This window comes from Suhomyces tanzawaensis, assembly GCF_001661415.1.
Source record: "Suhomyces tanzawaensis NRRL Y-17324 unplaced genomic scaffold CANTAscaffold_1, whole genome shotgun sequence".
Taxonomy (NCBI): domain Eukaryota; kingdom Fungi; phylum Ascomycota; class Pichiomycetes; order Serinales; family Debaryomycetaceae; genus Suhomyces; species Suhomyces tanzawaensis.
In genome coordinates, this window is record NW_017963636.1 from 2,088,067 (window position 1) to 2,115,750 (window position 27,684).

At 41.7% G+C, this 27,684-nt stretch overlaps 16 protein-coding genes across 16 annotated transcripts; 4 read left to right on the forward strand and 12 right to left on the reverse strand.

The window, feature by feature from the left end:
* Window positions 1–1,598: 1,598 nt before the first annotated feature.
* Window positions 1,599–1,808, forward strand: CANTADRAFT_44683 (uncharacterized protein; the record flags this gene model as incomplete). Its single annotated transcript, XM_020209136.1, has 1 exon — window positions 1,599–1,808. One exon carries the CDS (start codon window positions 1,599–1,601, stop codon window positions 1,806–1,808), a length of 210 nt encoding a protein of 69 aa, XP_020067355.1.
* A 165-nt stretch (window positions 1,809–1,973) lies between these two features.
* MRS4 (Fe(2+) transporter) lies at window positions 1,974–3,546 on the reverse strand. The gene has a single exon (XM_020206275.1). The coding sequence runs from the start codon at window positions 3,108–3,110 to the stop codon at window positions 2,139–2,141; it is 972 nt and encodes a 323-aa protein (XP_020067356.1). The 5' UTR covers window positions 3,111–3,546; the 3' UTR covers window positions 1,974–2,138.
* A 436-nt stretch (window positions 3,547–3,982) lies between these two features.
* On the reverse strand, window positions 3,983–5,002 carry CANTADRAFT_88156 (D-mandelate dehydrogenase-like dehydrogenase; the record flags this gene model as incomplete). The annotated part of the gene is made up of 1 exon (XM_020211428.1): window positions 3,983–5,002. The coding sequence occupies one exon, from the start codon at window positions 5,000–5,002 to the stop codon at window positions 3,983–3,985; it is 1,020 nt and encodes a 339-aa protein (XP_020067357.1).
* Window positions 5,003–5,504: 502 nt separating this feature from the next.
* Window positions 5,505–7,010, reverse strand: APE3 (Ape3p; the record flags this gene model as incomplete). The annotated part of the gene is made up of 1 exon (XM_020209229.1): window positions 5,505–7,010. The coding sequence occupies one exon, from the start codon at window positions 7,008–7,010 to the stop codon at window positions 5,505–5,507; it is 1,506 nt and encodes a 501-aa protein (XP_020067358.1).
* A 377-nt stretch (window positions 7,011–7,387) lies between these two features.
* On the reverse strand, window positions 7,388–9,148 carry JEM1 (Jem1p; the record flags this gene model as incomplete). The annotated part of the gene is made up of 1 exon (XM_020208339.1): window positions 7,388–9,148. A coding segment is annotated over one exon (1,761 nt), but the record flags the coding sequence as incomplete, so codon positions are not given.
* A 436-nt stretch (window positions 9,149–9,584) lies between these two features.
* On the reverse strand, window positions 9,585–10,799 carry RPT6 (proteasome regulatory particle base subunit; the record flags this gene model as incomplete). The annotated part of the gene is made up of 1 exon (XM_020206492.1): window positions 9,585–10,799. The coding sequence occupies one exon, from the start codon at window positions 10,797–10,799 to the stop codon at window positions 9,585–9,587; it is 1,215 nt and encodes a 404-aa protein (XP_020067360.1).
* A 186-nt stretch (window positions 10,800–10,985) lies between these two features.
* CANTADRAFT_44448 (uncharacterized protein) lies at window positions 10,986–11,426 on the forward strand (the record flags this gene model as incomplete). The annotated part of the gene is made up of 2 exons (XM_020209108.1): window positions 10,986–11,181; window positions 11,299–11,426. 2 exons carry the CDS (start codon window positions 10,986–10,988, stop codon window positions 11,424–11,426), a joined length of 324 nt encoding a protein of 107 aa, XP_020067361.1.
* Window positions 11,427–13,338: 1,912 nt separating this feature from the next.
* Window positions 13,339–15,219, forward strand: TIF4631 (translation initiation factor eIF4G; the record flags this gene model as incomplete). Its single annotated transcript, XM_020209179.1, has 1 exon — window positions 13,339–15,219. A coding segment is annotated over one exon (1,881 nt), but the record flags the coding sequence as incomplete, so codon positions are not given.
* Window positions 15,220–15,239: 20 nt separating this feature from the next.
* Window positions 15,240–16,363, reverse strand: CANTADRAFT_138744 (uncharacterized protein). The gene has a single exon (XM_020206277.1). The coding sequence runs from the start codon at window positions 16,267–16,269 to the stop codon at window positions 15,577–15,579; it is 693 nt and encodes a 230-aa protein (XP_020067363.1). The 5' UTR covers window positions 16,270–16,363; the 3' UTR covers window positions 15,240–15,576.
* An 83-nt stretch (window positions 16,364–16,446) lies between these two features.
* Window positions 16,447–18,066, reverse strand: CANTADRAFT_24840 (uncharacterized protein). Its single transcript, XM_020207233.1, has one exon. The coding sequence runs from the start codon at window positions 17,989–17,991 to the stop codon at window positions 16,459–16,461; it is 1,533 nt and encodes a 510-aa protein (XP_020067364.1). The 5' UTR covers window positions 17,992–18,066; the 3' UTR covers window positions 16,447–16,458.
* A 223-nt stretch (window positions 18,067–18,289) lies between these two features.
* On the reverse strand, window positions 18,290–20,619 carry MFG1 (Mfg1p). The gene has a single exon (XM_020207234.1). It carries the CDS (start codon window positions 20,480–20,482, stop codon window positions 18,419–18,421), a length of 2,064 nt encoding a protein of 687 aa, XP_020067365.1. The 5' UTR covers window positions 20,483–20,619; the 3' UTR covers window positions 18,290–18,418.
* A 130-nt stretch (window positions 20,620–20,749) lies between these two features.
* On the reverse strand, window positions 20,750–21,906 carry CANTADRAFT_24842 (uncharacterized protein). The gene has a single exon (XM_020207235.1). The coding sequence runs from the start codon at window positions 21,847–21,849 to the stop codon at window positions 20,905–20,907; it is 945 nt and encodes a 314-aa protein (XP_020067366.1). The 5' UTR covers window positions 21,850–21,906; the 3' UTR covers window positions 20,750–20,904.
* Window positions 21,907–22,073: 167 nt separating this feature from the next.
* PEX17 (Pex17p) lies at window positions 22,074–22,885 on the reverse strand. Its single transcript, XM_020207236.1, has one exon. It carries the CDS (start codon window positions 22,844–22,846, stop codon window positions 22,151–22,153), a length of 696 nt encoding a protein of 231 aa, XP_020067367.1. The 5' UTR covers window positions 22,847–22,885; the 3' UTR covers window positions 22,074–22,150.
* A 414-nt stretch (window positions 22,886–23,299) lies between these two features.
* Window positions 23,300–23,899, reverse strand: CANTADRAFT_45976 (uncharacterized protein; the record flags this gene model as incomplete). Its single annotated transcript, XM_020209272.1, has 1 exon — window positions 23,300–23,899. The coding sequence occupies one exon, from the start codon at window positions 23,897–23,899 to the stop codon at window positions 23,300–23,302; it is 600 nt and encodes a 199-aa protein (XP_020067368.1).
* Window positions 23,900–25,153: 1,254 nt separating this feature from the next.
* On the forward strand, window positions 25,154–26,332 carry KIS1 (Kis1p; the record flags this gene model as incomplete). The annotated part of the gene is made up of 1 exon (XM_020208917.1): window positions 25,154–26,332. One exon carries the CDS (start codon window positions 25,154–25,156, stop codon window positions 26,330–26,332), a length of 1,179 nt encoding a protein of 392 aa, XP_020067369.1.
* A 149-nt stretch (window positions 26,333–26,481) lies between these two features.
* Window positions 26,482–27,575, reverse strand: CANTADRAFT_139033 (uncharacterized protein). The gene is made up of 2 exons (XM_020206278.1): window positions 27,356–27,575; window positions 26,482–27,227 (listed from the first exon to the last, which is right to left on the reverse strand). Exon 2 carries the CDS (start codon window positions 27,223–27,225, stop codon window positions 26,632–26,634), a length of 594 nt encoding a protein of 197 aa, XP_020067370.1. The 5' UTR covers window positions 27,226–27,227; window positions 27,356–27,575; the 3' UTR covers window positions 26,482–26,631.
* Between the last annotated feature and the right edge of the window lie 109 nt (window positions 27,576–27,684).

The window sequence follows — 27,684 nt, forward strand, 5'->3', positions numbered from 1 at the left end:
AGGCATCGCTATACTGATACGCAAATGTAAGAGAACCCGCTCATAGTACTAGTTTTACCGAAAAATAATTGATGTGCGATTTGTGCTACTGTGCCTGCCTCCAAGCGGCGTCCGTTGTCACCAAAAGTCTTTGTCTAGTTTGCAACGTGTGACCTTGGGCTTGGAGTGGCTTCGAAGGTGAAACGAATTCAGCTGAAAATCTGGGGAAGGTCACTCATCCGTAATTCTTAGTAAAATTTCATTGTCAAGATGGATGTCATTAAAGGCGGGCAGGGTCTTCTCTGGGCGTATATGGCGATCTGGTGCATGCCAACGCTCATGTGCAATAGAAGACCCTGATGGTTATTTAATCACGTGATTGGAGAATATCTATTATCTTTTTCTGTGCGAATAGGTCTTAGAACTTTGCCTCTGGCACAGTGGTTCCAACTTTTCTCGCGACGTTTCGCATTTACCCGCTAACAAAAGGAGCTCGTCTCATCAATGCGGGTGGGAAATTCGGTGGTTCTCCCCATCCATGAAAAGTTACTTTAGAGAGTATCCTGGCGTGAAAATGCTGGGCGGCGCCATCAGAAATTAAGCGTTTTCGCTATGGGAGGCGCCGCGGATGGTTGGTCCTTTGCTATGAGGAGGGGCTTTTGAGTGCAATATGCGAACCTAGTAATAGGCACCCGATACCGATCATCGTTGTGAGTAAGGTTTTTTTTTTGAGATGTTGCGCTCCCAAGTTCAATTCCTTAGTGAGACAGGAACAGTTATCGATGAGAATAAAAGGGCTTCAGGTCTGTAGTAGGAAAGGAGATTGTTAGCTGGTGAGAGCAACACATAGGTACCAGCATCTTCGACCGAAGGAACATCGCTGATGGTTGGTAGTATATTGATCACGTGATATCACTTGATTCGTTTACTGAGGAGAGATGATGCGTTTGATACAACTAGATGCATTTTGCTTCTAATGCCATACCTAGTCTTCGAACAGGTGAAAATTGTGACCCCAAATTCTCGCTTCCGGAATTCGTTTACTACAAAACTTGAATTTCCACGATCTTTTCCAAGTCCATCTAGGGCGATCCTATTCTTTATTTAGTCGGAATCGGTACCAAGTTAGTGACCCAGTCTCAAGCAAAGCTTCGATATCAAAAAGCTGAAGTAGGTTACTCTCAGTATCTCAGCCGATTAGAATACATCCTATGCAATATTACGTAAGTTCTTAATAATTTAAATGGAACACCTAAGACTGGCATATATACCACATACTATCTGTGGACCGATGAGATCCGCTGTCAACACACATTCGAATTCACTGTAGACCACTACTTTTTCCTGGTCAAGGTATAGTTGTGTTTTTTATGTGAGCACTATTGCCACTAGCGATCTCACTCCCAAAAAACTCTCATATATGATATTATATCTGAATGCACCATCATACAATAGTCTTGCAATCAGCAGCCAAACAGTAGCCAATAATCAGCGTTGCTTTCAGAGTAATTGTGTTGGAAATTTGTAGTAACAGTTTCCCCTACTATTTTGACATTTGGTACACGCACCCCAGATGAGCAATGCGGATAGGACAACAATAAGACATAGATAGGCATGCAATGATCGTTGCCAGCATCCGAAGAATCTTTACCTCCTTCAGGACGGAAGAAGAGGAGAGATCATATTCAAGAATGGCCTTCTTTAACCTATTGGGATTCTTAGGCTCGTGTGTTCTTTTCAGTTTTGTTGCTCAGAAGCTTTCAAGACAACCCAGAGAGTTGGCACATCTAGCTAGGGCCACTGCATTGGTTAAAGCAATCCTGGCATGAGTGTATTGTCCAAGACTTGTCATGGAGAAGGTTAGTACGGTCCTACTATAGAGTCGTCTCCATTAGGCTTACATTCTAAAGGTTTATTCAAATATATACAAGTTCATACATCAAGAAAAACAAGGGATCTTCGAAGCCAAACGACTCTCTCCTTTATATTGTACTCATAAAAGAAGAATTGCCAATAGCTGAAAGAGTATCAAGGGGATTAAGTACATCCACCAATTGACTCAAGCCGTGATGCACCTAGGAAGACCAACGCCATGGCATTGCCGCTTCAGATATATAGAACTCCCTAAATATCATTTCGGGACGGACTTAAAATTTTGTCTATCTCAACAAGATTTCCTTTGCCATTTCGTAGGCAGTCCAGGAAATGGCAGTACTAGGTACGTTGAAAATAATTCTAGGCTTCAAACCCCTGGAGAAGGCACTTGAACCACTTTGTCTGTACAACGCCTTGGCAGCACTAACGAAACCGTTGACGTTTCTCAAGTTTTCGTTCTTGGTTATACCTCTGGTTTGTAATGCGGTCTTAATGCAATCCAATGGAGTGGTCAAAGCAGCCGCTATTCCACCAGCTATACCTCCACTAACACAATGCAAGTATGGATTGTATGTATTTGATGGGTTCAACAACGATGAGAAGTATTCATAGAAACCGAAATTCAACGCAGCAAATGGAATGTTAGTGAATAATGTGGTTGGGTAGGAGATGTAAAAGGCTGAAATTCCCTCTGCCTTGTAGATGGCCGATGCAACCTGGAGAACACCCTTTGGAGCTTGGTTGAGTGCTCTGGTTGGCCCTTCGGTCGGACTAGCCTGCATTCTCTGTTTCAAGACATCGAAAGGGGTCATAAGAGCATCTGAAGCAGTGGTAGCAGCAATACCGGCACAACTAGCAATCAACGGGTGGTTCTCGTCGGTGACGATCTTCGTTGATTGGGAAGAGGTGAGCTTGTTGACCAACATGGTCTTGGTGGCTTCGAAAACCGAGAAGTAGACAGCATGCGCTGGACCAGCCCCCAAAACAACGGAAGAAACACCTCTCCAAAGGGCGTAAGCACCTTCGCTGGAGCTGATTCGGGAAATAGACGATACGACACTCTTTGACAATTCCTGCGTGCTTTCAGCCATCTGCATTCTGGTCTTCAACGAGTCGATAGGAAACATCACGGTGTGTTCCATGATACCCGCAAAAGCACCAGCACTGAGGTGTGCAACAAGAGAGGCATCCTCGGGAAGTGCCTCGTAGTCTATTTCGACTGCTTCTTTTGTGAATTGAAGTTGGTGTGGTTCCATGGCTGTACAATTGGTAGAAGTTCAAGGCTGGATTTAAGGCCGAGTGAATGCTTCGGGTATGGGTGGTGGGTGATATGGGAATAGATGTACTTTGCCGATGGTAGGTTGGAAGTGACGAATTAGTGCTCGGTACTTCTCAAACTGGTGGTGCAACTGGCCAAGATTGTTAGCGTATGGAAGGCGTGCTGGCGAAGGGAGTCTCTGAAAGTCCGATATATGATGCCTGGGGCTCTAGAACGGTTCCGATACAAGTAAGGAATTGGTTTGCACAGGCACTTTTGTCGTTGCGTTGAAAAGTTCCGATTTTCTTTTTTTACTGGATACAGACAATCAGAAGCCGTGCTAATTTACGAAAAACCGTGGGTAAATCGTTGCATAGAATGCTCCATGACAGTTACATCCCAGCGTTGTTCCTGCTGGCTCGAAACATCTCTACAGACTCTACACAGGGCTGGGACGAAAGTTCCTCTCCTGATGGACCGAGCATCAAAACGCTAAGGCACACCGAAGACTTCTTGTGCGATACGGACTACCGAAATTGGGCGACTCAGCTGTGTACAGGCCCATCGCTGATAGATGTTGCTTAGCGATACTGGGGGGGCTAGAAGAGTTTTTGTGGAGAGCGACATGTACCGGAGCCGCAACCGGCGCGGTGCTGTTAGTAGTGTAGAACAGTTTCTTGGTTGGCTAGTTGGAACTTCCTGGTGTGGTGCTCGTTTGGCAGATACTTTACCCTTTCGTAATGGGGGGAACGCAACAAGCCACCGGTTGTTGAGTAGGCTGGTGTGGCACACCGACTACGGAAAAGACGGTGGGTTTTGTCACGTGGAAAACTGTGTGCACTGTGATTATAGTCTATACAATATAAGGTACTACTTCTTGATCTCCATGTCATACTGCTCCGGCACAATGGTCTTGACCTTGCCTGTCTTCAAGAACTCCTCCACGTTCTGCACCACCCATTCCTCCATATTCTTGGTGGCCTCGTAGGCGTAGGTACCCATGTGAGGCAAGCTGACGACGTTGGGCAATTCGTACAATTCCTTGGGCACCTCAGGCTCGTGCTCGAACACATCGGCTCCAAAGGCACCGATTTTGCCCTGCTTGAGTGCTTCGATCAACTCCTTTTCATCTATGATTGCTCCTCTTGCAATATTGATGAGGATAGCGTCGTCCTTCATCTTGTCAAAGGTTTCCTTGTTGATGCTGTGTTTGGTCTTTGCATTCAATGGAATTCCAACCACCACGATGTCGGACTCTCTGAGCAATTGGTCCAAAGGAGTGTAAACAGCCCCGGCCTCTAATTCCTCACTCAATCTGGAACGGTTGTAGTAAGTGATCTTCTCAAAACCAAATGGCTTCAATCTGTCCCTGATGGCTCTACCAATTCCACCCATTCCCAACAACCCAATGGTCTTGCCTTCTGGGGTTCTGCCGATAGGCGGACGTGGGGACTTGCCCCACTGGCCTGCCACCAAGTGGTTGTGGCCAATTTGGAAGTTTCTCAAGGCAGCCAAAATCAAGTAAATGGCGGTATCAGCAGTAGGAGCCTCCACTGGCACTGTGACGTTGGACAATTGTATGCCCCTTTGCTTCAATGGTTCAGCATCCACCTGGTCGTAGCCTGCGCCACAATGGCTGACGGTTTTGACTGATGCTGGTAAGTGCAGCACCAACTCTTCGTCGAATCTGCCTGTTTGCTCCACACTGGCAAAGGTCCTGGTGATGCTGACCACATCGCTGTACTTGCCTTTCAAGTCTTGGAAGAACTCGTCTCTGTTCTTGGAGGTACAAGTTATCACTTCCGCCACCTTCTCCAACTCCTCCCACTTCTGGTGGGCATATATGACTTTTCCAAGTCTTAAAACTTTGGGTTTGGTGGTGCTGGACATGTTTGCAATCGATACTAGTCTAGTTAAATTGAGCCTGTTGAAACCCATGGGAATGGTTCGCAATTTATAGTGAATGCGTAATCTCTCAGTCTGCAAATTCGATTGAACCGCGAGTTTATCGGCACCTGATTGTAGTGTATAAGTGGGGCAAATATTGAACAATTGTGCCCTACAAGGCCATTCAGTCTCTTACACGAGGCATGTTTGCGTTCCTTGGATGCCTCTATCCCTTCCTTTGCCTTCCAGATGGCCAATCAAACTGCCGGATCAACCTTCCTCGAGGGCTTAGTATGAGCAATTCATCCCTCACCCCTACTATCGTGTCCCCCACGCTCTCCCCCACGTTCCCCCACGGATCCTCACTCGATCCCCCACACCCTCGGACTCCACCATTCGGGCAATATCGGTGGGTGAGGTCACAAAAGACGCAGATACAGTTGGGTGCTAGGCTCGATCTCGCATACAGATCCTAGTTTCTAGTACTTATTGATTTTCTAGACGTTTACATAATTAAGCTGGCTCCTCTGTAAAGGAATTTCGATCCTTCCGAGTTTTCAGATTCAACCTTCACGGATTCGAACTCCCTCTTGGGGAAAGTGCCCCAGTCCTTGGCGTAGGTGGCAACAGAATGGGCAATCAATTGGGTGTTGATGACCCATGCTTCGTAGTCCACGTTATCCAAGTCGTCACAAAGTTGATGGTAACATTCGTCAAACCATTTGCCAGCCTCACCGCCAAACTTTTCTTGACCTTCCACGGTTTTAACACCCTCAGCACCAGTGGCAATACCTCCAGCAGGAATTCCGTTGTCAATAAAACCCACGTAGTCAGATCTTCCATCAAATGGAACGAAGGTGTAGTTCAAGCCCTTTTCCTTGTACCAGTCGATGTATAAGTCCCTCAAGTCGCCTGATCCGTTCGGATGGTCCACATTGTTGGCATCGTAGATTTGGTATTCATAATTAGGAGAAGCCATCATGTCATAATCCATGAAAAGACGAAGCTTCTTGTTTTCTTCCTCGGATAAGTGGTTGGCATACCATTCGGAACCCAACAATCCCTCCTCTTCGGCGGCCCACCAGGCAAATCTGACAGCATTGTTGACCTTGAAGTTCTTCAAGTGACGAGCGACTTCTAACAAAGAAATAGTACCTGAACCATCATCATTGATACCAGGACCTGCAGCAACGGAATCGGAATGGGCACCCAACAGAACAACGTTGTCATGGTCACCTTCGACGGTTTCAGCAACAACATTGAGGGTCTTGATGACCTTGATGTAGGAGTCCACAAACAAAGAAGCTTCAATTTTCTTGGCTGGATCTTCAGTCAAGGCCTTAATGTATTTCTCAACATCTGATACTTTCACGGAAACAGTTGGGACTTCGTGACCAGTTGGGTCTCCCAAAGTTCCTCTTAATTCCTCATCGTCGTAAATGATAGCACCAATGGCACCTGCCTTACCTGCATTGCTGGACTTGACGCCGAATGCACATTCTCCTCTCTTGATCAATGCAATCCCACCCTTGACGTGGGCATAGTCATCTTCAGAACATCCAAGGTTCTTTGCCAACACCAAGTTACCATGAGCCAAGCCATCGGTAGGTGGAGTCAAGTCGAGTGCATTCAACGACTTTGGTTTGGTTCCGTCAATCAACAAGGAAAAGCTTTCGATATGGCTGTCCAATGCCTCGAATTCCTGAGTCTCCACTTCGTATCCTAAGCTCTTCAACTCCAGGATAACATATTCCACGGTTCCACGGTGTCCTGGAGATCCAATGACTCTGGTGGGGTGTCCGTACTCGCCAACAGAAGAAAGCGAGATGTTGTACAACGCATTTGCTCTTTCTCTCAAGCCTTCTGCTGTAATGAGCAGTTGTAACTTCACAGTATCAATCTCTGGGAGCTTGCCTAAATCTTGCAACTCGAAAACTGTTTGGATATCATTGGGAATTGCGAGTGGTAACGCTTGTGCGATACCGATTAGCCATGCTAATTGTAACTTCATCTTGTCTAGTGGTGTTGATTCTGTTAGGACTGATTACTCACAATTCGTATGCCTCGTCCATAAGCGGAAGTCACGAGAACTCAGTAGTGCGCCACCACAGTCTTTATCAGGCCTATCATGATCCAATCAGGGTTCAAAACAGCCCCATTAGGTAGTGCCCGGGATTTGCGATGGCTTCGGGTTTTGCATTCCAGCATTGACAGAATATGTCAGTATGTAGCAGAGGTAGTACTTACCTGTATTACACATTTATTTGGTTAATCTATTTTATCTAATGTTAAATAGTAAGCTCCACACCCAACTGCATGAAGTCAGCTAATACATGATCAGCCATGTTTTCTATGTCTCTTGACTTTAACTTTAGGAGATCCAAAATTGAACTTGAATCCCCCATTTCCACCTTGGAAATCACCCTGAAAGAATTGATTCATGAATCCAGAACCAAAATTGGGTCCATTATTTTGCGCCTGTTGTCCTCTTGGATCATTAGGGTCGTCGCCTCTGTCGTATCTTGCTCTCAAATCCTTGTTCGATAAGACCTCATATGCCTGATTTACTTCTTGCATTTTATTCTCTATCTGGTCAGGAGTCAAGTCGCTTCCTTTATACTTATCAGGATGATACTTCAATGTTTGTGTTCTATGAGCTTTTTTGATAGTCTTCTCGTCTGCATCCCTAGCTATGTCAAGTACTTTGTAGTAGTCGGTCTTGGGACGAAGCATTTGTTGCTGTTGCTGCTGCTGTTGCTGTTGCTGCTGCTGGTACTGTCTTTGCCGTTGTCTCTGCTGTTCTTGATGTTGCTGCTGTTGTCTCGCTTCTTCTGCCTCAATCTTCTCGTACCTCTTTCTAAACATGACTGTCTCCTTGACATTTGGAGAAAACCCAGATAATATTCTCTTGGCTTCGTTATAATTCTTTCCAGCGAGTAGTTGATCAATTTTGGGTATATGTTTTGGTAGGAAGTGGTTCCCTGTTTTCTCACAAAATGAAAGTAACTGCCTGTTTTTCAATTCAATACCAGTCTGACAAATAAGTTCATTCAATTCCTTCAAAAACTTTGACGAACTCAAGTACTTGGATTTGAATTCAGTACCACCGATGTGTATCAAAAATTGTTCCATCCTGAAAATCAAAAGATCATAGTTGGAGTTGATGCCTTGTGGTAACTGTCTTCTTTCCATCTTAGAAACCTTCAAATCTTGTACAAACAAGAAATCATTTACTAAATTCCAGTTGATATTTGGGTTCTTGTATTCTTCTTCAAGCCTACCCTGGCCTTGGGCCTGCTCTTCCAAAGCAACATAGTAGTGACTGATGATAATTGAATACTCCTCAAGAATAGCAAAGAAATCACTAAACTTGGTTACAAACTTTGAAATCTTCCCACATTCCTTATCTTCATTATTGATACGCAAGCAATTCTTCAAAATCTGCTTAGCAGACTCAACCTGAAGCTCGGTGTAAATTAGGAAGTTTGAAATATCTTTGTACCACTCCAAGTTTGAAAGTGGCAGTAACTTGATTACTTTTTGAAGGGTCTTAATTACTTTCTTGTTGGTGTCATTATCTTCGGTATTCTCAATGAACATTTGCATCAAAGCCTTCAATTGAATGTCCAAAGCTGTGAAGTAATTTGGTGAATGAGATAAAACTTGCTCTTCCAAAATTTGAATACACTCATTGTACTCCTTGTTAAGCAACTTTGCTTGTGCTTCATCCACGTACCTCTTAACATGTTCGATCTTGCTCAAATGTTGTTCATCATCTTCCAACGCACCATGTTTGAGAATAACCTTTTCTAGTTGGTCGAACTCTCCCCTTTCAATCAAAAGGTCTGACAACTTGTTTCTCACGAGTCTACTGTTTGGATCTAGTTCAACTGATTTCATCAAATCTGTAATGGCTGAAGCATCCTTGTTAAGAGTTAGTTCTATCAATGCCTTTTTGAAATATATTTGAGGAATCCTATCAGTGACTTGTGAGGGTGCATTTTCCTTTTCTATTTCCTTTATGATTGCCTCGTATTCACCTAAAATGCTAGTTGTGGGTCCTTCCTGAGTATACTTCAAATCAAGTTCATGGAGTCTATCCACCAACGAACCACTAACTGTGAAAATGAAAAGCAGAATTAAGATTATGAAATTCATAGTAGGTGATCTCTATTGAGTGTTCGAGGGTCCTACCTCCTAAGTTATTGATGCCAGAGTTTCTTTATCAGTCCCAGATTCAAAAGTAAACCACCAAAAGTGTTGTGTTTTGCAGGTTTTGCGCTCTAAAAAAGGCCTTGTGAAAACTTATTAAGATAGTTCTTCTGGTCAATAATAGGATGACAGTAACTGGCTTTGAATGTGCTTTTTCTCGTAGAGTAAAGACTGGGAGTCTGCGGTTATGGAGTTACACGTAGCTTTTGAATCACGTGAGTATCCGCGTGTAAATATTCCATAGAAATCTACGAACCAAGGCCGATCTAGTTCCTCCAAACCGATCCTCAAAGGAACATGCCTGCGAAACACATCAGATATCTTCTTTAGTTTTGTTGTTATATTGCAACATTACTTCATGTATGCCTAGCATCTACTTAAATAATTTGGCCAAAGAAACGGCACCTTCATCATTCTTCGACATGACCTTGGCAACAGCTAACTCAAAGTCTTCTTGGGTAACGTGGATTCTTCTTTCTCTCAATGCATACATACCAGCTTCGGTACAAACACCTTTGACATCGGCACCTGAGCAGCCGTTCATTTTCTCGGCAATCTTTCTCAAATCAATACCTCTAGTCAAGTTCATTGATCTAGAATGGATCTTAAGAATATCGGTTCTAGCTGTGACTGTTGGAGCAGGAAATTCGATCTTTCTATCAATTCTACCAGGTCTCAATAATGCAGGATCTAAAATATCCAATCTGTTGGTTGCCATGATGATCTTGATGTCTTTTGAAGACTCAAACCCATCTAACTGGTTCAATAATTCCAACATGGTACGCTGGACCTCGGAGTCACCTCCCCCAGAAGAGCCAGAACCCTCAACTCTCGAAGAACCAATGGAATCGATTTCATCCATGAAAATAATGGATGGCGCATGTTCACGAGCCATTATAAACAATTCTCTGACCATTCTTGAACCTTCACCAATGTACTTCTGAACCAATTCTGAACCTGAGACCCTAATGAATTTACATTCTGTGTGATGAGCAACAGATCTAGCAAGCAAGGTTTTACCTGTACCTGGTGGACCGTAGAGAATAACACCCTTAGGTTGTGCGATACCTAAACTTTCGAATAATTCTGGATGTTTCACAGGCAACTCAATGACTTCTTTGATTTCTTTGATTTGTTTGTCAAGACCACCAACCATGTCGTAGGTAGAATCTGGAACCTTCTCCACCATCATCAATGAAACCAATGGATCGATTTTGTTAGGCAAGATTTTGTGTAAGTCGTAAGAGTCTGCCTTCAAACACACTCTCAAAGAAGGGGTCAATTTCTTGATATCGATGTCTTTACTAATATTGACAATGTACTTTCCTTCAGGATGAATTTTAACAAGCACTTTCTTAGTACCCATGACCTTGATCACTTCACCGACATACAGTCCTGGCTCCTGTAATAATCTTAATTCGTCTTTCAATTGACGGACCTTATTGTTTAACTTGTTACGTTGAGCTTCTAATCTTCTCAAATTTTGGGTAGTTTGTTGAATTTTGATTTCAGCATCTTGAATTTGCTGCTCGAAGTATGGGCGTACCCCACCTTCGTGAATGTACTGTGTCACCTTTGCCGTAGCCATTGTTGTAATTGATCAAAGACGGTATGAACAAGTGTTGGAGCCCAGATTTGAACAAGATAGTTACGCCACCGAGCATATCACGTGAATTTTATCCTCAAACGCATGACTTATATCACGTGCTTTATTATATGCAGATTAAATGTTTGAAGTTCATCATGATCAGAGGCATTCCGTCCATGAAGAAAGATGAAGTTGACCTTGGTAGCATGGTTAATTGTGCTGGTTGGTGCGTACCAGCACTACTGCTGGTGCAAGTGTAATACCAAGAGCTTGGTTCGAGCAATAGATAAGTGTGGCACATGTACCAAAGAGTTTTGCTTGGAAGAGGATATGAGTCTATGTGAAATAGAGGATCCAGACGGATCGAAAATGGCAAGAAGGGGTGTGAGTGAATTAATTAATGATCCAATTGAGATAAGTTCATGGCTTTCACTGCACAAAAGTACTTCACCAGACGAAATCAAATCAGAATTGGACCGGAGAATTGTTCCCCCACCAGAACTGTCTATAATTCTCCAATGCTTCCAAGTGGAGTCATTCAAGGAGACTGTGATCGTTTATTTATTCATAGCAGCAGTTGGATCTCTTCTTGCCTATGTTCTTTATCTGGACTATATAAAAGCATGAAGACCCACGAACTAAAATGGTGAACAAAATGGCATAACTCTCATATGGGTCAGGTACTTATTTTCAACAAACTATCCAAATTTTTACTTCTTTTCTTCTATTAAAGTAATAAAGTTCATCACGCCCAGCCTCTTGGGATTAGACAATAGTCTGTAATACACACCGACCGTTCGCGTATCAGTTCGGTTCTATGATGCCTTATGAAACATCTGAAGAAACAGAAGAGCGAAGGGCTACTAATACTCTTTAGGATTGATCGCTTTCCCTTTGATCTACATTTTACTGACATACTGACAGCGGGGATCATTAGTGGGGTATTGTTCATAATGCGATTTTAAACCATGAGACCAGCTCGAAAACTAAAGCATAAGATTCTCTAGGCAGAACATGTGAAGAAGTTCAGTCTAGTCCCCCTGTGGCTTTTGCAGCGTCCCTTGTCCAGGGCTGTAATATACCTGACCTCTACAATCCCGGATCATTGATCAGGCCTCAGTCTACCAGTACACGCATTTGATAAAGGATAGCATTTCGGAGTACCGTGCTACTATGGCCCACCTTTGAAGGATATTGGGCCAGTACATACTCCATATACACCTAGGCGCTTCGTAGGTCATAATCATATACTTCTAAGTAGTGTAGTCGCCTTGGACATAATTGTGCTCTGGTCGTTCCTTTGATCCCTACTATCACCAAGTCTCAAACGATGTGAAAATTTTTCGAAGATTTTTTGTTGAAACCAAAGGAGTTCTTCTTTAACATCATGAGTGATAAGAGTGTGGACGGTATACCCGGACACGCTAGTTCAGGTGGTGTAGCTGATAAAGTCAGCTCACATCCATCTACAAGCGGAGGTGCTAACAAAAAATTGGGTGAAGGTAACCAAGCCGGAGCTGAAGGTAAAACTTCAAACGAGGGTTCTAGTGCCAGCAACCCAAATGTTTCAGCTTCTTCAGCAAGTGTATCAGACAATGCCTTAGCCAGTGGCTCCCCTGTTTCTGGCGGTGCAGCTGGTACCTCTGATGCCGCTGGCCATGCTGCCAGTGGCGTTCCACCTGTGCCTTCTGTGCCAGGAATTCCAGGTGTCCCTGATAAAGGTTACAACCACTACCCCAACAACTATAATGGCTATAAGAAGAATTATAGATACCAAGGTCAAGGTGGCCAAGGTCAAGGAAATCAAACCCAAGGCGGCCAAGCAAACTCTGGTAACAACACAAACACACCTAATGCTAACTCTGGCTCTGGCAACGGAAAATACCGTCGTCCTTACAAAGTGAATCAACCCAACTACAACTACGGATATCCACCATCTGGTATGTACTCGTATGGATTCATGCCTGCCCCATATGGAGGGTACCAAGTCATGCCAAATATGCAAATGCCATCTTATGGGGTTCCAATACAACCATACAGCCCAATTTCAGGATCAAAGGTAAAGCTCACCACTAAAGATGGTAAGCCAGTCGACCTTGAAGAAAAGAAGAAGAAAACTGCTTCTAGCACTCCGGTTTCTTCTCCAGCTCCTTCTGTGGCTACCCCAGTTCAAGCTTCAGCAGAAGACTCTCCAGCAAACACAGCTGGAGTCGCTTCACCAAAGGTAGCTCCTGCTGCCCCTGTCGTCAACTCTGCTGCTGAAGAATTCAAGAGAAAGATCAGAGAAAAGGCAGCAGCTACTAAGGCTGAAAAGGAAAAGGCTGAGAAGGAAAAGGCCGACAAGGAAAAGGCTGAAAAGGAGAAGATTGAGCAGGAGAAGGCAGAAAAAGAGAGACTCGAGAAGGAAAAGATCGAAAAAGAGAAAGCCGAAAAGGAACAAGCTGCAAAGGAAGAGATCGAAAGGGTCCAAAAGGAAAAGGCCGAAAAGGAAAGACATGAGCAAGAAAGAATAAGACAGGAACAAGAAGACAAGGAAAAGGCTGAGAAAGTTCAATCCGCTGAACCTGAACAGACTACTTCTAATGAAGATACCGAATCCAAATCGACCGAAGTCACAGCATCTGAAGCACCATCCTCTACTGAGGCAGCAGCAACTGAATCTGCTGAGGTGCCAACCACTAAAGCCGATGATGGTGAATCCCAAAATGCAGAGGACTCAAATACTGTTGAATCTACAGAAGAAGAAGCTGAGCCAACCTTCAAGATTTCAAACTTCCTTGAAAAGGTCCATCAAGCCACTCCAATTGAAGACATATTTAGCGTCAAGTATCCAGCTGACATTGTCGCCGTGGATTCTAGCAAGCAAATACCAGGCAAGAAATACAGATATGATCCTCAGTTCTTGATTCAATTCCGTGATATTTTACAATTTCCTATGGATCCTGAATTCAAGGCTCAATTGGAGAAGGTCGACATTCAAACTGCCAAGAAGGGCTCTAATTCTGGTCAAAGAAGTATGAGCAAATTCGGAAACGGATTGCCTGGAAGATTTAATGGACAACCAGGTAGAGGACCACAATTCAATGATCCAAGACAAAACTCCAGAAGTGGATCTAAGAGAAGAGGAGGAGGAAGTGGTTCATCAAGAGATAAGTCCACTAGAAAATCTAACCAATCGAAGAGAGGTGGTAGAGAACGTGAAGAAGACAAGGGTATAACGATTGCTCCAGAAGATATTAAACCTTTGGAGAAGACGGATAACAGATGGGTCCCAAGATCAAGAGCTAAGAAGACCGAAGTGAGATATGCTGAAGATGGTAGTGTCATTTTGGAAGATGAAGACGTTGAAAGAAAGGTTAAGTCATTATTAAACAAGTTGACCTTAGAGATGTTTACACAAATTTCTGACGATGTTATTGCAATCGCCAATCAATCTAAGTGGGAAAAGGATTCCAAGACTATAAGGTCCGTGATCTCATTAACCTTTGCTAAAGCATGTGATGAGCCATACTGGTCCGAGATGTATGCCAAGTTCTGTGCTAAATTATGTACTAATGTTCCAACTGAAGTTACAGATGAAACCATAACTTTACCAGACGGTTCTCACCCTTCAGGTGGTTCTTTGGCTAGAAGAATCTTATTGACCACTTGTCAAACTGAATACGAAAAGGGATGGACTGATAAATTACCAACCAATGAAGATGGTTCCCCATTGGAACCAGAAATGATGTCTGACGAATACTATGTTATGGCTGCTGCCAAGAGAAGAGGTCTTGGTTTGGTCAAGTTCATTGGTCACTTATACAACTTGGGTATGTTGAACGATCAAGTCATTTTCGTTTGTTTAAGAGATCAATGTAAGAATGTTGTTGATCCTTCTGAGGATAGTTTGGAAAACTTAGCACAATTGGTCAAGACTGTCGGTCCTAAATTGGATACAGATGAAAGAAAGAAGGCCATCTTGAAAATTGTCTTCGAGAACATCCAGAAAATCTTGGACAACGTTAAGTTGTCTTCCAGAATTATGTTTATGTTGATGGACTTACAAGACTTAAGAAAACAAAGATGGATCTCCGACAAATCCGAAGCCGGTCCAAAGACCATCGAAGAAATTCATAGGGATGCTGAAATCAAGAGAATGGAAGAATTGAAGGCCAGTAATGAAAAGAAGCAACAAAGAAGATATGAAGGAAGATCCAACTCCTCTAGATCTGCTTCTTCTGCTGGTGGTGCTGGTGGTTCTGGATACCTTTCGAACTTAAAGAAATCACCCTCATTCGCAACTCAAAACAATCAATTCACAAATGCATCTAACTCTAAAAACGACTCAGAACTCAACAGAGAGTCCTCAAAGAGATCAGAATCAACACAAGTGAATAGATTTGCTGCTTTGGGTGCTGATGATGAAAATAATGAGTGATTCAAGAGTACGAAATTGAAAAATATAGACATCTTCTCCCAGTTTCTTATTCTCGAATATGATTCCCTATAATCGTTGCATTCCTTGTGTACTATAGTAGCTCATTCACATCTATTTTTACTTTTATCCACATTTGAATTCAGTAACATGTATCGACTGCTAAGTAGACTACACATTAACGTGTCGTTGCTCTATATAAGGGATTTGGATTCTTTCTGTTCTCGGATCGATCTATTGATCAACCATGCCAGGCAAAATCGCTAGAGCAAAAGCGAAAAGTAGCTCATGTTCAGATGATATGGTGGATACACAAGAGTTCTTATTAGGATTATTTCATAGTTATGTATTCACTTCCTGTTATTTACCGATCATTCGCTTAAGCTTAGATCGCTTACTCCCTTTTGCTTCATTTGGGTCGATTGAGTGTAAAGAACTACCCTCGTGTACGGACTTTTCCTTCCTATTACCCCAATACAGGGATTGAAGAAAAGGTTCATGAGTGTTCCCATCAGATACGATTCGCTGATGAAGAGAATCAGAGCCACCTTTCTCTACCTTAGATCCGGACGGTAATCCTGTTGCAGATTTGTCATTTGAGTCCACAATGTGTTCGATCCTAGTTGTCTCCTCTAGCATCGGTGACAATTGAAGAGTTTGAATTATCCACATTGGCGTGGTGATTTCTGAAATTGACAATTCTATCTTCCCTAAGAGTCCATCATACTTTGTTGCAAAAGCAGTACATGGGGCGACGCGCAGTTTCTCACAACAGTTCGGTGATAGTTGTAATACATGATTCAGGCGCAAGTCTCTTAGGAAAACCATTAGCATCATCTTCATGATAAGCATTGCCTCAATAATGAAGATACTTACCTGTCGTATTAATTGGAAGCCAGACTTAAAATGATTTCTGATGTATAGCAAGATCACCAACTCGACTGCAACGTAGTCGGCACATACTTCCAACAATAATATTGTAGTATCCGAGATAAGCTGGTATATAACAAAGTAAACACTCTCTATATCATCACCCTTACTCAAGGAAGACATTTCCGTTGCTTCACCCACTTATTTCGATTAAGCGCTTAAACAGAAATGTTTGCAATTTTATGACCGTATTGCTCAAATTGAGCTTGCGTCTCAATTGCAAGGACAGTTGAATGCAAATTAGAGTAAAACTTGCAAGGACAGATTTGATTATTTCATTCCTCAACATCGAAAAGGTCGTCAACACATGACTCAAGTTTCGAGGGATGTTCCAAGATTGATTTCCTCCTCAAGATCGAATCCTTCTCCAAGTTCGAACCCTTGGTCACTACCATCAATGAACTTGATCTCATATTCAGGTCCTACATCTGTTGAAGTATCTTCCTTTGGATCTCTCATTAATGTGTCGATAGTGTGGGAGTCATATTCGATCTCAATCTCATTGGCGATAGATAAACCAGCGTGTTTGCTATCAGATCTAAAGTATTCTTTGCACATGTTAAAATGCTCCCATTGAGGTTGTGTTAGCATTTTTTGGCTCACAATCCACCCTACGCATTGCGATAAGACAATAGTAACATCCATATTGGTATTCAGCAATACAGACAAATGGCTTAATATCTTTCGCAACATCATTGCATCTGCTTCAACGAATGAAACAGCAAATAGTACTAGCTGCTTTCCAATGTAAGTAGGCGACTCTCCGGCCTGTAGAAGCTTATTGAGATAGAACAAGCTAGAGACCAATTTGTAGTCCTGCAACGAAAGGTCATTGAGTGTTGCGGGCTCTGAGGATAAGCAACCTTCATCCCATTCTTCAACATCACTATCATCGGATACTTGCATTTGTAAAAGATATTCTATCTCCTTATCCTCAGTATCAAATTTTGAAGTTTTAAGAAACTCTGTAAAGGACTTTTCAGATACCCGCTCCTTATTCCCATCACTTCTAGAGCTAGATTCTACCAGTTCCGCTATTGAGGGACTTTCGTGTTCTCGTGTTGGAAATTTTGCTGGCAAAGACCATCTGGAATTCAGTGGAGTTCTCAACGCTTCAAAGAATTGATCAAAAAGTTCTTGATTTTTAATGTCAGCCATACCTGACCCAATTACTCTTATAGATTTGATACTTTCAATTAAGTCCTCTTCTTTTAGATTTATTTCACCTTCCTGAAAATTGGAACTTTCCAGTTCATCTGCCCCATGTGTGCTCTTAGTGGCTTCTATTCTTGATTCATTCTTTTCATCCGCATGCATTGAGCTTATGAATTCTATCAAATTAACCGCCATCCTTGTATCCCCAGATTTGTCTAATAGTAAATCAATGCATTTGTCATCATAGCTCAAAATCGGTTGTCCTCTTTCCCTTCGCTGCATGTTTTCGAATCTTATGGCCCTATGCAACACTTCTTCAGTTTCTGATTTAGTCAAAGGATAGAGCTCAAATAGCTGCGATCTCGATAATATCGCTCTCCTGATTCTACTCTTTGGGCTGACTGTTGTAGCACCAATGAAAACAAAAGAGCCTTCTTCAACAAATGGTAACAAAAAGTCTTGCTGTATCTTGCTAAACCTATGTATTTCATCGATAAATACAACAACCTTTAGCAATTCTTGCTTGTTGGAGCGGCTGCTATTTTCAGCTTTTATGACCTTCAGTAATTCTTTCAAATCACTCACTGTGCTATCCGTGGCAGACAATTCAACAAAAACATAACCAGCCTCTGCAGCTATTATTGAAGCAATGGTGGTTTTTCCTACCCCTGGTGGGCCATATAATAGCATGGAAGGCAAATACCCCAACCTAATGAAGTTGATGATTTCTCCATTCTTGTGATCAATAAGATGCTTTTGGCCTATGAAATCCTCTAATTTGCGTGGTCTAATTGACTCGGCTAAAGGTTTGGACATGTCAGATACCTATCAAGCCTTATTTTCATGAAAAAGCTCGTGCATTTCAAATAATGCCCTGTTACAGTATTCGAAGGAAGGAAAAAGTTGACTTAAGAAACGTATCGTATCACGTGAGTAGAGTTCTTGCAACTAACCTCTATAATCCAGAGCTACATTAGATTTTCAACCTCTTGATTGAAACTATTCTATTAAAAGTATTAAAGTACTACATTACCAAGAAATGAATTGCCTCATTTTAACTCAATGCTCTCGAGAAATCAATCATATCGAATGTTTTCCTTCTCTAAGCTTGAGCCTCTCACTTTCTTCTCTTCATGCTTTGATCCGAGGCCAATGGACTTCCTGCACCAACTGAATTGCTCATTCTGCGCTTCTTCATTGAGTTTTTTGAGTCATCTAATAAGTTGTTATCCGGTGAAGAAGGCACCTGCTGATTCAATTTTTGCCCGTTCATAGAGGGGTTTGGAAATTGTTGAGATTGATGGCCAGCACCTGCTGCTGCAAACTGTTGATTATTTGCTGCCATGAACAATTCAATAGCTTTCAAAGGAGAATTCACATTGTTCAAAATCGAAAATCCCATTAACGATCTCAAACTAGACATTATATCCCCCACTTTCAAAATTCTCATTGCATTCTCGTGAATTCCAGAATCATAAGAATTCTTGATTGATTCAGAAGTGTTGTGGACATATTTCAAAAATTCATTTCCGTTGTTATTCTTGTGTTCTGAAACATATTCATTCCATTTTCTCTCCAACCCGTTATAGTTGACTGAACCCTGATAATTCAAACAATGACAATCAATCCAATCAATCTTGAGTTCTCTGTTCATCAAGATTTTTAGATTACCTTGAATAGTTGCGATAGATCCATCATGATAAAAGAATTGGAAAGATAATCTTGAAATGATGAAAATAGAACCATTATTCATTACTTGATATTTTAGTCCTGGCAACGTAACAGTAAATTTGATCACGTTTCCTTGAACAATGCTGGCAACAAAGAATCTTGGAGCTGTCCAGGTGTTCAACTCGAACTGTCTAGCTGCTCCCTTGATCGTGTTATAATTCAATCCGTAAGGATTTTTTATTTCTTGATTAGGATCCTTATCTGTAGGTGAATTAGACTGCTGAACAGGAGCAGTTGTGAATCTGATCCTCGAGGCAGGTAAGAAGTATGTCGCAATAAGCCTGTTCCAATACTCGATGGTAGATAAATTTTCAGTAGACTCATTGGATAATTGTTCTATAAGATCCAACACTCTCATTACACCCGAATTCCCCAAATTCCTTTTCAAGATTCGAGTGTTAAGTTCATTTTGAAGCTGCTGTTGCTGTTGCTGCTGTTGTTGCTGTTGTTGCTGTTGTTGCTGAGCTGGTGGTGGTTGCCCCTGTTGGTCACTCTGGCCTTTAATATTTCTAGTGTTTCCCATTACATGTTTCTGGCCTGGCAGTTGCACAGAGACGCCTTTTTTGTTTTGATCTGATAAGGCACTATTAGGAGTAGGTTGGCTACTGCCGGGTATGGGGCCCTGTGAACCTGGCATAGGTTGGCTCTGAGGTGTTTGTTGATGAGCTATCACAGGTGTTCCATTATTAGGTAAACTTCCGGGTAATTTCTGTGCTGTATTGGAACCCATTTGCTGAGGTACTTGGAGATGATTGAACTGCCCATTTTGGTTCTGTCCCTGAGGCTGAAGCGCTTGTGAAGGGTTCAGGGATTGAGGTTGCGATCTTGGTTGAGCCTGATGTCCCATTTGTGGAGTATGGCCTTGTGAGTCTCCAGCAGAATTTGTAGAATTGGGAAGTGGTGCAGAGCTTGGCGTTGCTAAGCCAGGATTAAATTGATTTCCGCCTTTGGCAGGTCCTGTTCCAATCTGCTGGAATGTTGATGCTCTCTGCATTCCTGGTCTTCCCTGCTGTGATTGGAGCTGTGCTTGCTGCGCCTGTTGGAGTTGATGTTGGTTCATTAACTGCTGATGACTAAGTGGCATTCCGTTCATTGGAAGTGGGCTAACCCCAGAGGGGCCACTCATCGACATTCTTTGTTGCTGTTGTTGGGCCGCCGCCGCTGCTGCTGCTGCTGCAAATGCAGCAGGATTCTGATTGTACAATTGCTGCTGGACATTTGCAGGAACTGAGGTTTGTTGTTGAGGGCCCTGTTGTTGTTGAAGAGGTCCCTGTTGTTGCAACTGGGGTTGATGTTGTTGTTGATGTTGAAGTTGCTGAAGTTGCTGTTGCGACTGTTCTTGCTGGTTGATCTGTTGTTGCTGCTGTTGTTGCTGTGGATTAAGAACCATTCCATTATTCATCACCATTCCTTGGTTGTTCATCCCCATATTCATCCCCATATTCATCATGTTAAGATTTCCGTTCATATCAATAAAGTGCTTCACTATTCATCCAACTTAAATCTCTATTTGACTATGAGAAGTAGCTGCGGACGCGTAGTGATCTTCGCTAACTCGATAAAGCTGGCTGGTCGATGATTGATAAACTCAATCTTAGTTTATTTTCGGGGAAGAAAAAATCATTCCAGGTGGAACTGAGAAAATATTAGGCGGTCGCCCAGTGGTGAGCTTGCCGAAACTACTTGTGAGACATTTATTGGGATTGCCATAGGAAGAGCAGGGAATGTCTCTTACAATCTCTTATGATCTCTTACGTTTTATAACTAGCATTAATCTCTACAAACGACTTATCAAGTTATCCTTGGATTGTCGGGTAAACTACGAATCGACGAGTGACTTTTCCTTTCATACATTAGCTATTGAACCAGCAATTAGGCATTGAACAGTAATGTAGCATTACCATTGAGTGCTTTAGTATTTGTAACGTATCTAAGCAATGCTGAGTGTTCCATTGTAGGTCTCCGGGTCTTTAAGCTAGTTTTGGTGTCTACTGGCCCTTCCTTATCTTGAGTGGCCCTTGTTTTGGTCGCTCTTCTTTTCAATAACTTGTTCAAAGTGTCTCGTTTCTCTTCCTCGTCTTGTTTGTTCTTATAATCTTGACGACGTCTCGTACTTTCTGCCTTCCGTAATTTGGCTTCCTCTTCGGTTTCTTTACGCTTTGGGCGTTTCTTTTTAGCTGCCTTAAGATTCTCACCTAATGCAACTAAACTCTTGCTGTTTTCTTCTTCCATAAATCTTGCTCTTTGACGTTCTGTCATTTTGGATACATCTGGATTTGCATGAGGGTTGTACTCTTGCTCTTCATCGGTTAACAATAGGTCTGCATCCAAATCCTGAGGTCTGACACTTTTTTCTGGTAATCTACGTGCTTTCTTGCCTGTACCTCTAACGTCATCTTCTTCATCCTCTTCTTCCTCCTCCTCATCCTCTTCATAATAAGTTAATTGACGTTTCCTTACTTCTCTTTGAGGCTTTGATGAATCACTTCGCCTAGCACTGGCCTTGATAGTCAATTTCTTTGGAGAGGGTTTGGACTCTTCGTCATCATCGTCATCCCTTAATTCTAGATCGTCGTCGATGTCATCAGGATCATTAATCCGGAAATCCTCCACATCGCTGCGTTCATCATCAGTATCACCGTCTACTCGTGTCATTGCTTCGATGTCATCCACTTCACTTGATCCATCAACATCTTCTTCAGAGGAGTTTCCTATATCTTCATCGTCCAATTCTTCGTCTTCTAAATCGTCCTCCAAATCATCTTCCAACTCTTCCTCTTCTTCCTCTTCTTCTTGGTGTCCTCTCGCTGAGTTCATTCCCCTTTGAATGTGGCCACTTTCTGAGTCGGACAAATTTCCGATGTCACGTATGGCTTGTGGCATCTTGAGGTTGTTCTGAACAGTCGTAATCTTGAGATTTCAATTTTTGTTATTGCGCGCATATCTCTGTATGCTATTCACTTCAAAGATATATTAACAAAAAGCAATCTGCAACTTACTACAATCATTCGTTCGATTCAGCGATGCTGAATTCAACAATACTTCGTCATGATGCATTACTATAAACCTGGCTTCAAATAAAAAAGGATCAAGTTGATATGAGTCCTATTCAAATAATTCAAACTTGACCACTCATGAAAAGTCCCTTGATTTGCCTGATCTCATTCTTGGTGTCGACTGCAATATTCCTTTTTCTTGTCTTAGTATCCTCTGATTTGACGTCGCTAAAAAGCTCCGAACTATTAAAGTACACTAAGTCTGATCTGTTCTGAAACTCCTTTAAGGCATAGTTTGTGGTGCGATAATGAGATATTTCTGTAGTCAGATATGCATGACACCTGGCCAATGCTTCCGAGAGTTTGGTAATCTTTGTCACAAGGCGGCCCAGTTTCAACTTATCTGAATGTTCGAGCTCTTCTTCCTTGTCTTGCGCAGTCTTTATTCTTGTTCTGTCAATGTAAGAATCGTCTGTCTGAACTATAGCGTCTGCATAGAGTTTTCCATCGCCATTATTCTTGTTGATCCCAACTATCGGAATGTAACTTACCCGTCCAACTAGATTGAGATAACAATCTCTAAGACGGCCACGAAACATCTCCAAAACTTCGAGCCTTCTGGAAGCTGTGGTTTCCAAGAGTGGCTTGAGAATTAACAAGCCAATGATGTAAGCCACAGTCAACCCAATCGCTGAACCATTTGTCAATTTGATTAAGTATGCTACCAATTGGGATTTTCCGCCCCTTGAAGATCTCTTGGAGTATGAACTAGGATCATAAGCTGCCTCTGGTATTGTGAGCAATGGAATTCCAGTCATTATGATTTGATTAAAAGTACTGTTAGCTCCGAGTTGTTCAACCTACTATGTTCATGGTAACCTCGGTAAGTATCAAATATTAGGTCACGTGATTCGTGGGGTAATTTTTTGTAGAGCATCCAAGAACGATCGAATACAATAACCTACGAATATATGAAGTATGATTTTAAAAACAGCATTATGCTCAAAGCTGTTATGCTAATGAATACGACTAATAGTGGAACTAATTTTCTCTGTAAAACTTATCCTTGTGGAAGCAATTTGCCATAATTCTTTAATTTTTGTAGGAAATTTGTAAAATTCTACTATTTTAACAAGTGGGACTATGTAAATATATTGTTGATATTTTGCCTACATCAACTGATATCTAGCTATGTACATGGAAAATTGTTCTCTGTAAGAGATATTGGGACATTAATTCGTAATTGTTGAGGCCTCATTTTTGAAAGCCGATCAATCGATGACATCACTCACGCTTTGCGAAAAAGGTTTTCTTGAATTCTTCTTCTTCAACTTCTTATTATAAAAACCATGACTGTTATTACTATCGTACTTGAATTTCCCTTCTTGGCTCAAAACTTTCCTCGAGTACAGATTATCGTTGTTAATAGTGATGTCGTTTAGATTGATACTTTTCGCGTGTGAGAACCTTGACCGAGCCTTTTGGATCTCGTTTGCTATCTCTTGCTTCTCGAGCCTTCTCTCTGTTTTGCGTTTTTCACCTCGCTCCAAGATCTTGGACTCTTCACTCTCTTTAGGGATCCAACTTGAACTAAGTATTCGCCTAACGGCTTCGGGTGAAATTTTGTAGTGCTTCGCAAAGTCCACAGTTTTGAGTTGGGGCATCTGACTGCTTAAGTTTCTTATATCGCTTATTTGCTGACGAGACAACTTTCTGGTTGGATTCCAGTTGCCATACCTTTTCTTAAGTGATACCTCTCTCTTTTCCCATTCCGGAACCTTATCAATGCTCTTCTTTTCTTGTTCTCGTACCCTCTGTATAAAAGCTTGTTCTGCTTTTGAAGAATATGCTTGTCGTTGCCTGTAGAACATGAAACTTAAATTCGGAAATGATCTCCACATTATTAGACACTATTGGCGTATTTTAGCTGTTCTTAATGTATGAATTTACTCGGGGTGACAGGATCATCTCGCCTCTTTTTTGATATTTGGTCGTGTACCAATCGCGACTAGGACACTTGATCAAAAGATAAAAGTTGACACCACATGCATTACATCAGTTTAAGAAGGTGAAGCAATGATTTCTGACGACCAATTGAATACTATTACATTGACCTTTGGATTTGCATCCGTTGTCTTGATCTTAATATATCACGCTATTTCCACGAATGTGAATAACTTGAGAAACTCAAATTAAGCTGGAAAATGAAGGGATTGATCGTGTTTTATTTCTCCTTATGCTAGATCATTATGTTGGATACGTATTGATTGTTTGCCATTTTATAGGTATGATATGAATACAGGCGTTATAGTAAGTTAAAGTAGACATCCCGCTTGAGTTATCAAATCTAGTTCTTTCTTAGAATAATTCTTCAGAGTACCTGCTTTTATACACAAAGTAAGTCTTAGAATCCTCCTAATTACTGACAGTCTATAGTACTTGGAAATAGTTTCAAGGATAAGAGTATTTACGGGAATGTCATCCAAACAAAGAGGTTGAGACTCGCCCAGGACCCTAGCTGACAGAAATATTGACAAGATGTAAGATTCAAATCAACTTCTGTATTGTAATTTGCACTAAGGATGAATCACAACTACAAGCCAGTTACTTGTGATTTACACTTTCAGTATTCGCTCTTCACGTTTAGAAAACTGGAAAAGAGGAGAACTGGGTAAGACTTTTAGAAGCTACGAGCAATTGCTGATATATCTTAAAAAATTGAATATTCGTTGGGAAATGTCACATCTAAACATTCTGTTTGGAGGCGTTCTAGATTATGTTTTCTACTCTGTCATGGGGTCGATCTCTGAGTGGGTGGACCCGCCTGACTACATTTTTTGGATTTCGCACGCCAGAGGTGGGCGACGCTCGAATATAGCTGATGATGAGGAACGACGGAGGAACAGAGGGAGACAGCAGCCTTTTTGATAATCTACCTGCACTAGGCGTGAAAGTGGCTTTGGTGTATAACTGAAGCAGAGGTTATTTTGCGTGATAGATTCTCAATTACAAGTCAAAAGAGATCTTTAGAGATTATACCAATACATTAAAGACCAGTGATAAACAACAACATTCAAGTTAAGATAGTCTAACAGTTGCCAGATAGTTGAATCTAATAAGCACAGATGTATGGCAACACTGAGGATATCCAGTCAGGTACAAAGGATGTATCTATGGTAGATGTATCAGCGGTGAACAAAACAGGTGACTCAAAGGAGGAACACGCAGCACCACCTCAAAGAAGAAAGTCGACCTTGCTTCTCAATGATGACATTGATTTGGACCGCATGAACATAGACGAAGGTAATAATCAAGACAGAATGAATATCGACCAGTCATCCACTCAGCTCGCACTGCAATCACAAGCACTGACACAGTCAGAATCTCATAGCCAATATCTGGCACAGTCACAAACCTCAGCACATGGTAACAATTCGCATCAACAAGAACTGTCTCAACCGATAGAGCCCACGATAGATCCAAATGTAACCATTCCAGTTGAAATTAAATGGGTTCAAGGAGGAGAAAAAGTGTACGTTACTGGTTCGTTTACTGGTTGGAGGAAAATGATAGGGTTATCGAAACAATCAGACAATAATTTTTCCATAACTTTAGGATTACCAGTTGGAACTCACAGGTTCAGATTCGTCATAGATAATGAACTCAGATTTTCAGATTTTCTTCCTACAGCAACTGACCAAATGGGTAATTTTGTCAATTACGTTGAAGTAACTCCTGAGCATATCCGGTCGCATTTGGCCCAAGAACAGCAATTGGGCGAGGTGGAGAATAACAATGATCTGACTCAACAACTGTCGCAGCATCCTACTCGTAAATCATCCGTCTCGAGAACTGCTACCAGAACTGACTCAATGTGGGGTTTAACGAATGATGATGACGATATGGGCAATGGTTACTCCAGATATCATGACGATGTCGATGCAGATGAAAATGGAAACAAAAAAGCATTCCAATATATTAACGATATACCTCCTATTTTTACTGACCCTAAGGTTATGGAGCAGTACTACGTTGCAATCGATAAACAATCAAAGAGTTCAAATGGTCAACAAGCTTGGCTCCACCCTCCTCAATTACCTCCACATTTAGAAAGTGTGATTTTGAACAACTTTAATTCAAATGACAAGGATAATAATTCAGGAGCTTTACCCATCCCAAATCATGTTGTGTTAAATCATTTGGCTACAACCAGCATCAAGCACAACACTCTAGCAGTTGCATCGGTTGTGAGATACAAAAGAAAGTATGTTACTCAGATATTGTATGCCCCTTTGCAGCAATAATTTGATTTGACTATCGGCAGATTCAACCATGCTTATAATTAATCTTCTGATTCCCAAGTAGTCTAAACAATTCTAAGTCGAATTATTTATAACTTTTTAGCGAATCAACACATTTTGGTCTAAGTTCGCGTAAAGCGTATGGTGTATTCGACTTATTTTACGATACTACAGAAGTAAATTGAGCTGCATGCAACACAACCAAAAATTATGTAACTGATCTACACGTCTTCGCAAAGTCATTTAGTTGTCATTCATATAGATATATTCATTGAACTCCGCTGCTTGGGAAGTCACAACATTTAGTAACTAATAATCGTCATCTCTGTTAGAGGATCCGTAAGAGTTTGAGTTCGATCCATAATTGGAGGAATCATTGTCATTACGTCTGTTAGACGAACCGTAAGAGTTTGAACTTCCATAAGAATCATCGTTATCATTGTTAGACGATCTTGAAGAACCGTAGGAATCGTTCTTAGAGGAACCGTAAGAATCGTTCTTGGAGGAACCGTAGTCATTGTCTCTACCAGAAGAACCGAAAGTACTGTTTCCAGATTTGTTCGATGAACCATACGAGTCAGAGTTAGAGGAACCATAAGTGTCGCTCTTTCTGCCAGATGAGCCGTAAGAGTTGTCATCGTCATCGTTTCTTCTGTTGGATGAACCATAAGAATCAGAGTTCGAAGAACCATAGTTGTCGCTCTTTCTGTTAGATGATCCGTAAGAGTCGTCATCGTTATCCTTCTTTCTGTTGGATGAACCATAAGAATCAGAGTTTGAGGAACCATAAGAAGTTGAATTAGAGGATCCGTAACTGCTCTTCTTTTCAGAACCGTAAGAGTCATCATCGTTAGAGTAGGATCCAGACTTCTTGTTGCTAGAATCATAGGAGTCATTGCTGGAACCGTAAGAGTCAGACTTAGAGGAACCATAGTTGTCACTCTTTCTGTCAGAGGAACCATAACTGTCAGTGTTGGAAGACCCGTAGGAATCCTTACTGTAGTTGTCCTTGTCGTTGTTGTCGTCGTCTTTACCGAATCCAAAAACCATTTTTAAATTTTTTGATTTGTATGGACAAGCCTAGGGCAATTGAGGCCATTATATATGTTTCCACCCACGTTACCTGGCCATGTGTGCAACTGCCTGAACAATTGTGCTCAAAAAGAAACTCCACAATTGGTATAATAACCAAAGCTGAGCCCACATAATAATGGCCACTCTCTGCAGCGAGGTGCAGGTACTACACATGTACAGTAGCTAATTCAGATTGATCGTATTCCGGCCACAATTGAATATGACGATGCTAAGTTTCACCAGGCACGATCGATTGAAATTGCCCTGAAATACGTGACATT

Coding starts and splice junctions, on each gene's coding strand:
- CANTADRAFT_138744 (XM_020206277.1), bottom strand. CDS start 16,269: ATGTCTTCCTTGAGTAAGGGTGATGATATAGAGAGTGTTTACTTTGTT.
- MRS4 (XM_020206275.1), bottom strand. CDS start 3,110: ATGGAACCACACCAACTTCAATTCACAAAAGAAGCAGTCGAAATAGAC.
- CANTADRAFT_139033 (XM_020206278.1), bottom strand. CDS start 27,225: ATGACTCCTATGATTCTAGCAACAAGAAGTCTGGATCCTACTCTAACG.
- CANTADRAFT_24842 (XM_020207235.1), bottom strand. CDS start 21,849: ATGAACTCAGCGAGAGGACACCAAGAAGAAGAGGAAGAAGAGGAAGAG.
- PEX17 (XM_020207236.1), bottom strand. CDS start 22,846: ATGACTGGAATTCCATTGCTCACAATACCAGAGGCAGCTTATGATCCT.
- CANTADRAFT_24840 (XM_020207233.1), bottom strand. CDS start 17,991: ATGCTATTATATGGCCCACCAGGGGTAGGAAAAACCACCATTGCTTCA.
- MFG1 (XM_020207234.1), bottom strand. CDS start 20,482: ATGATGAATATGGGGATGAATATGGGGATGAACAACCAAGGAATGGTG.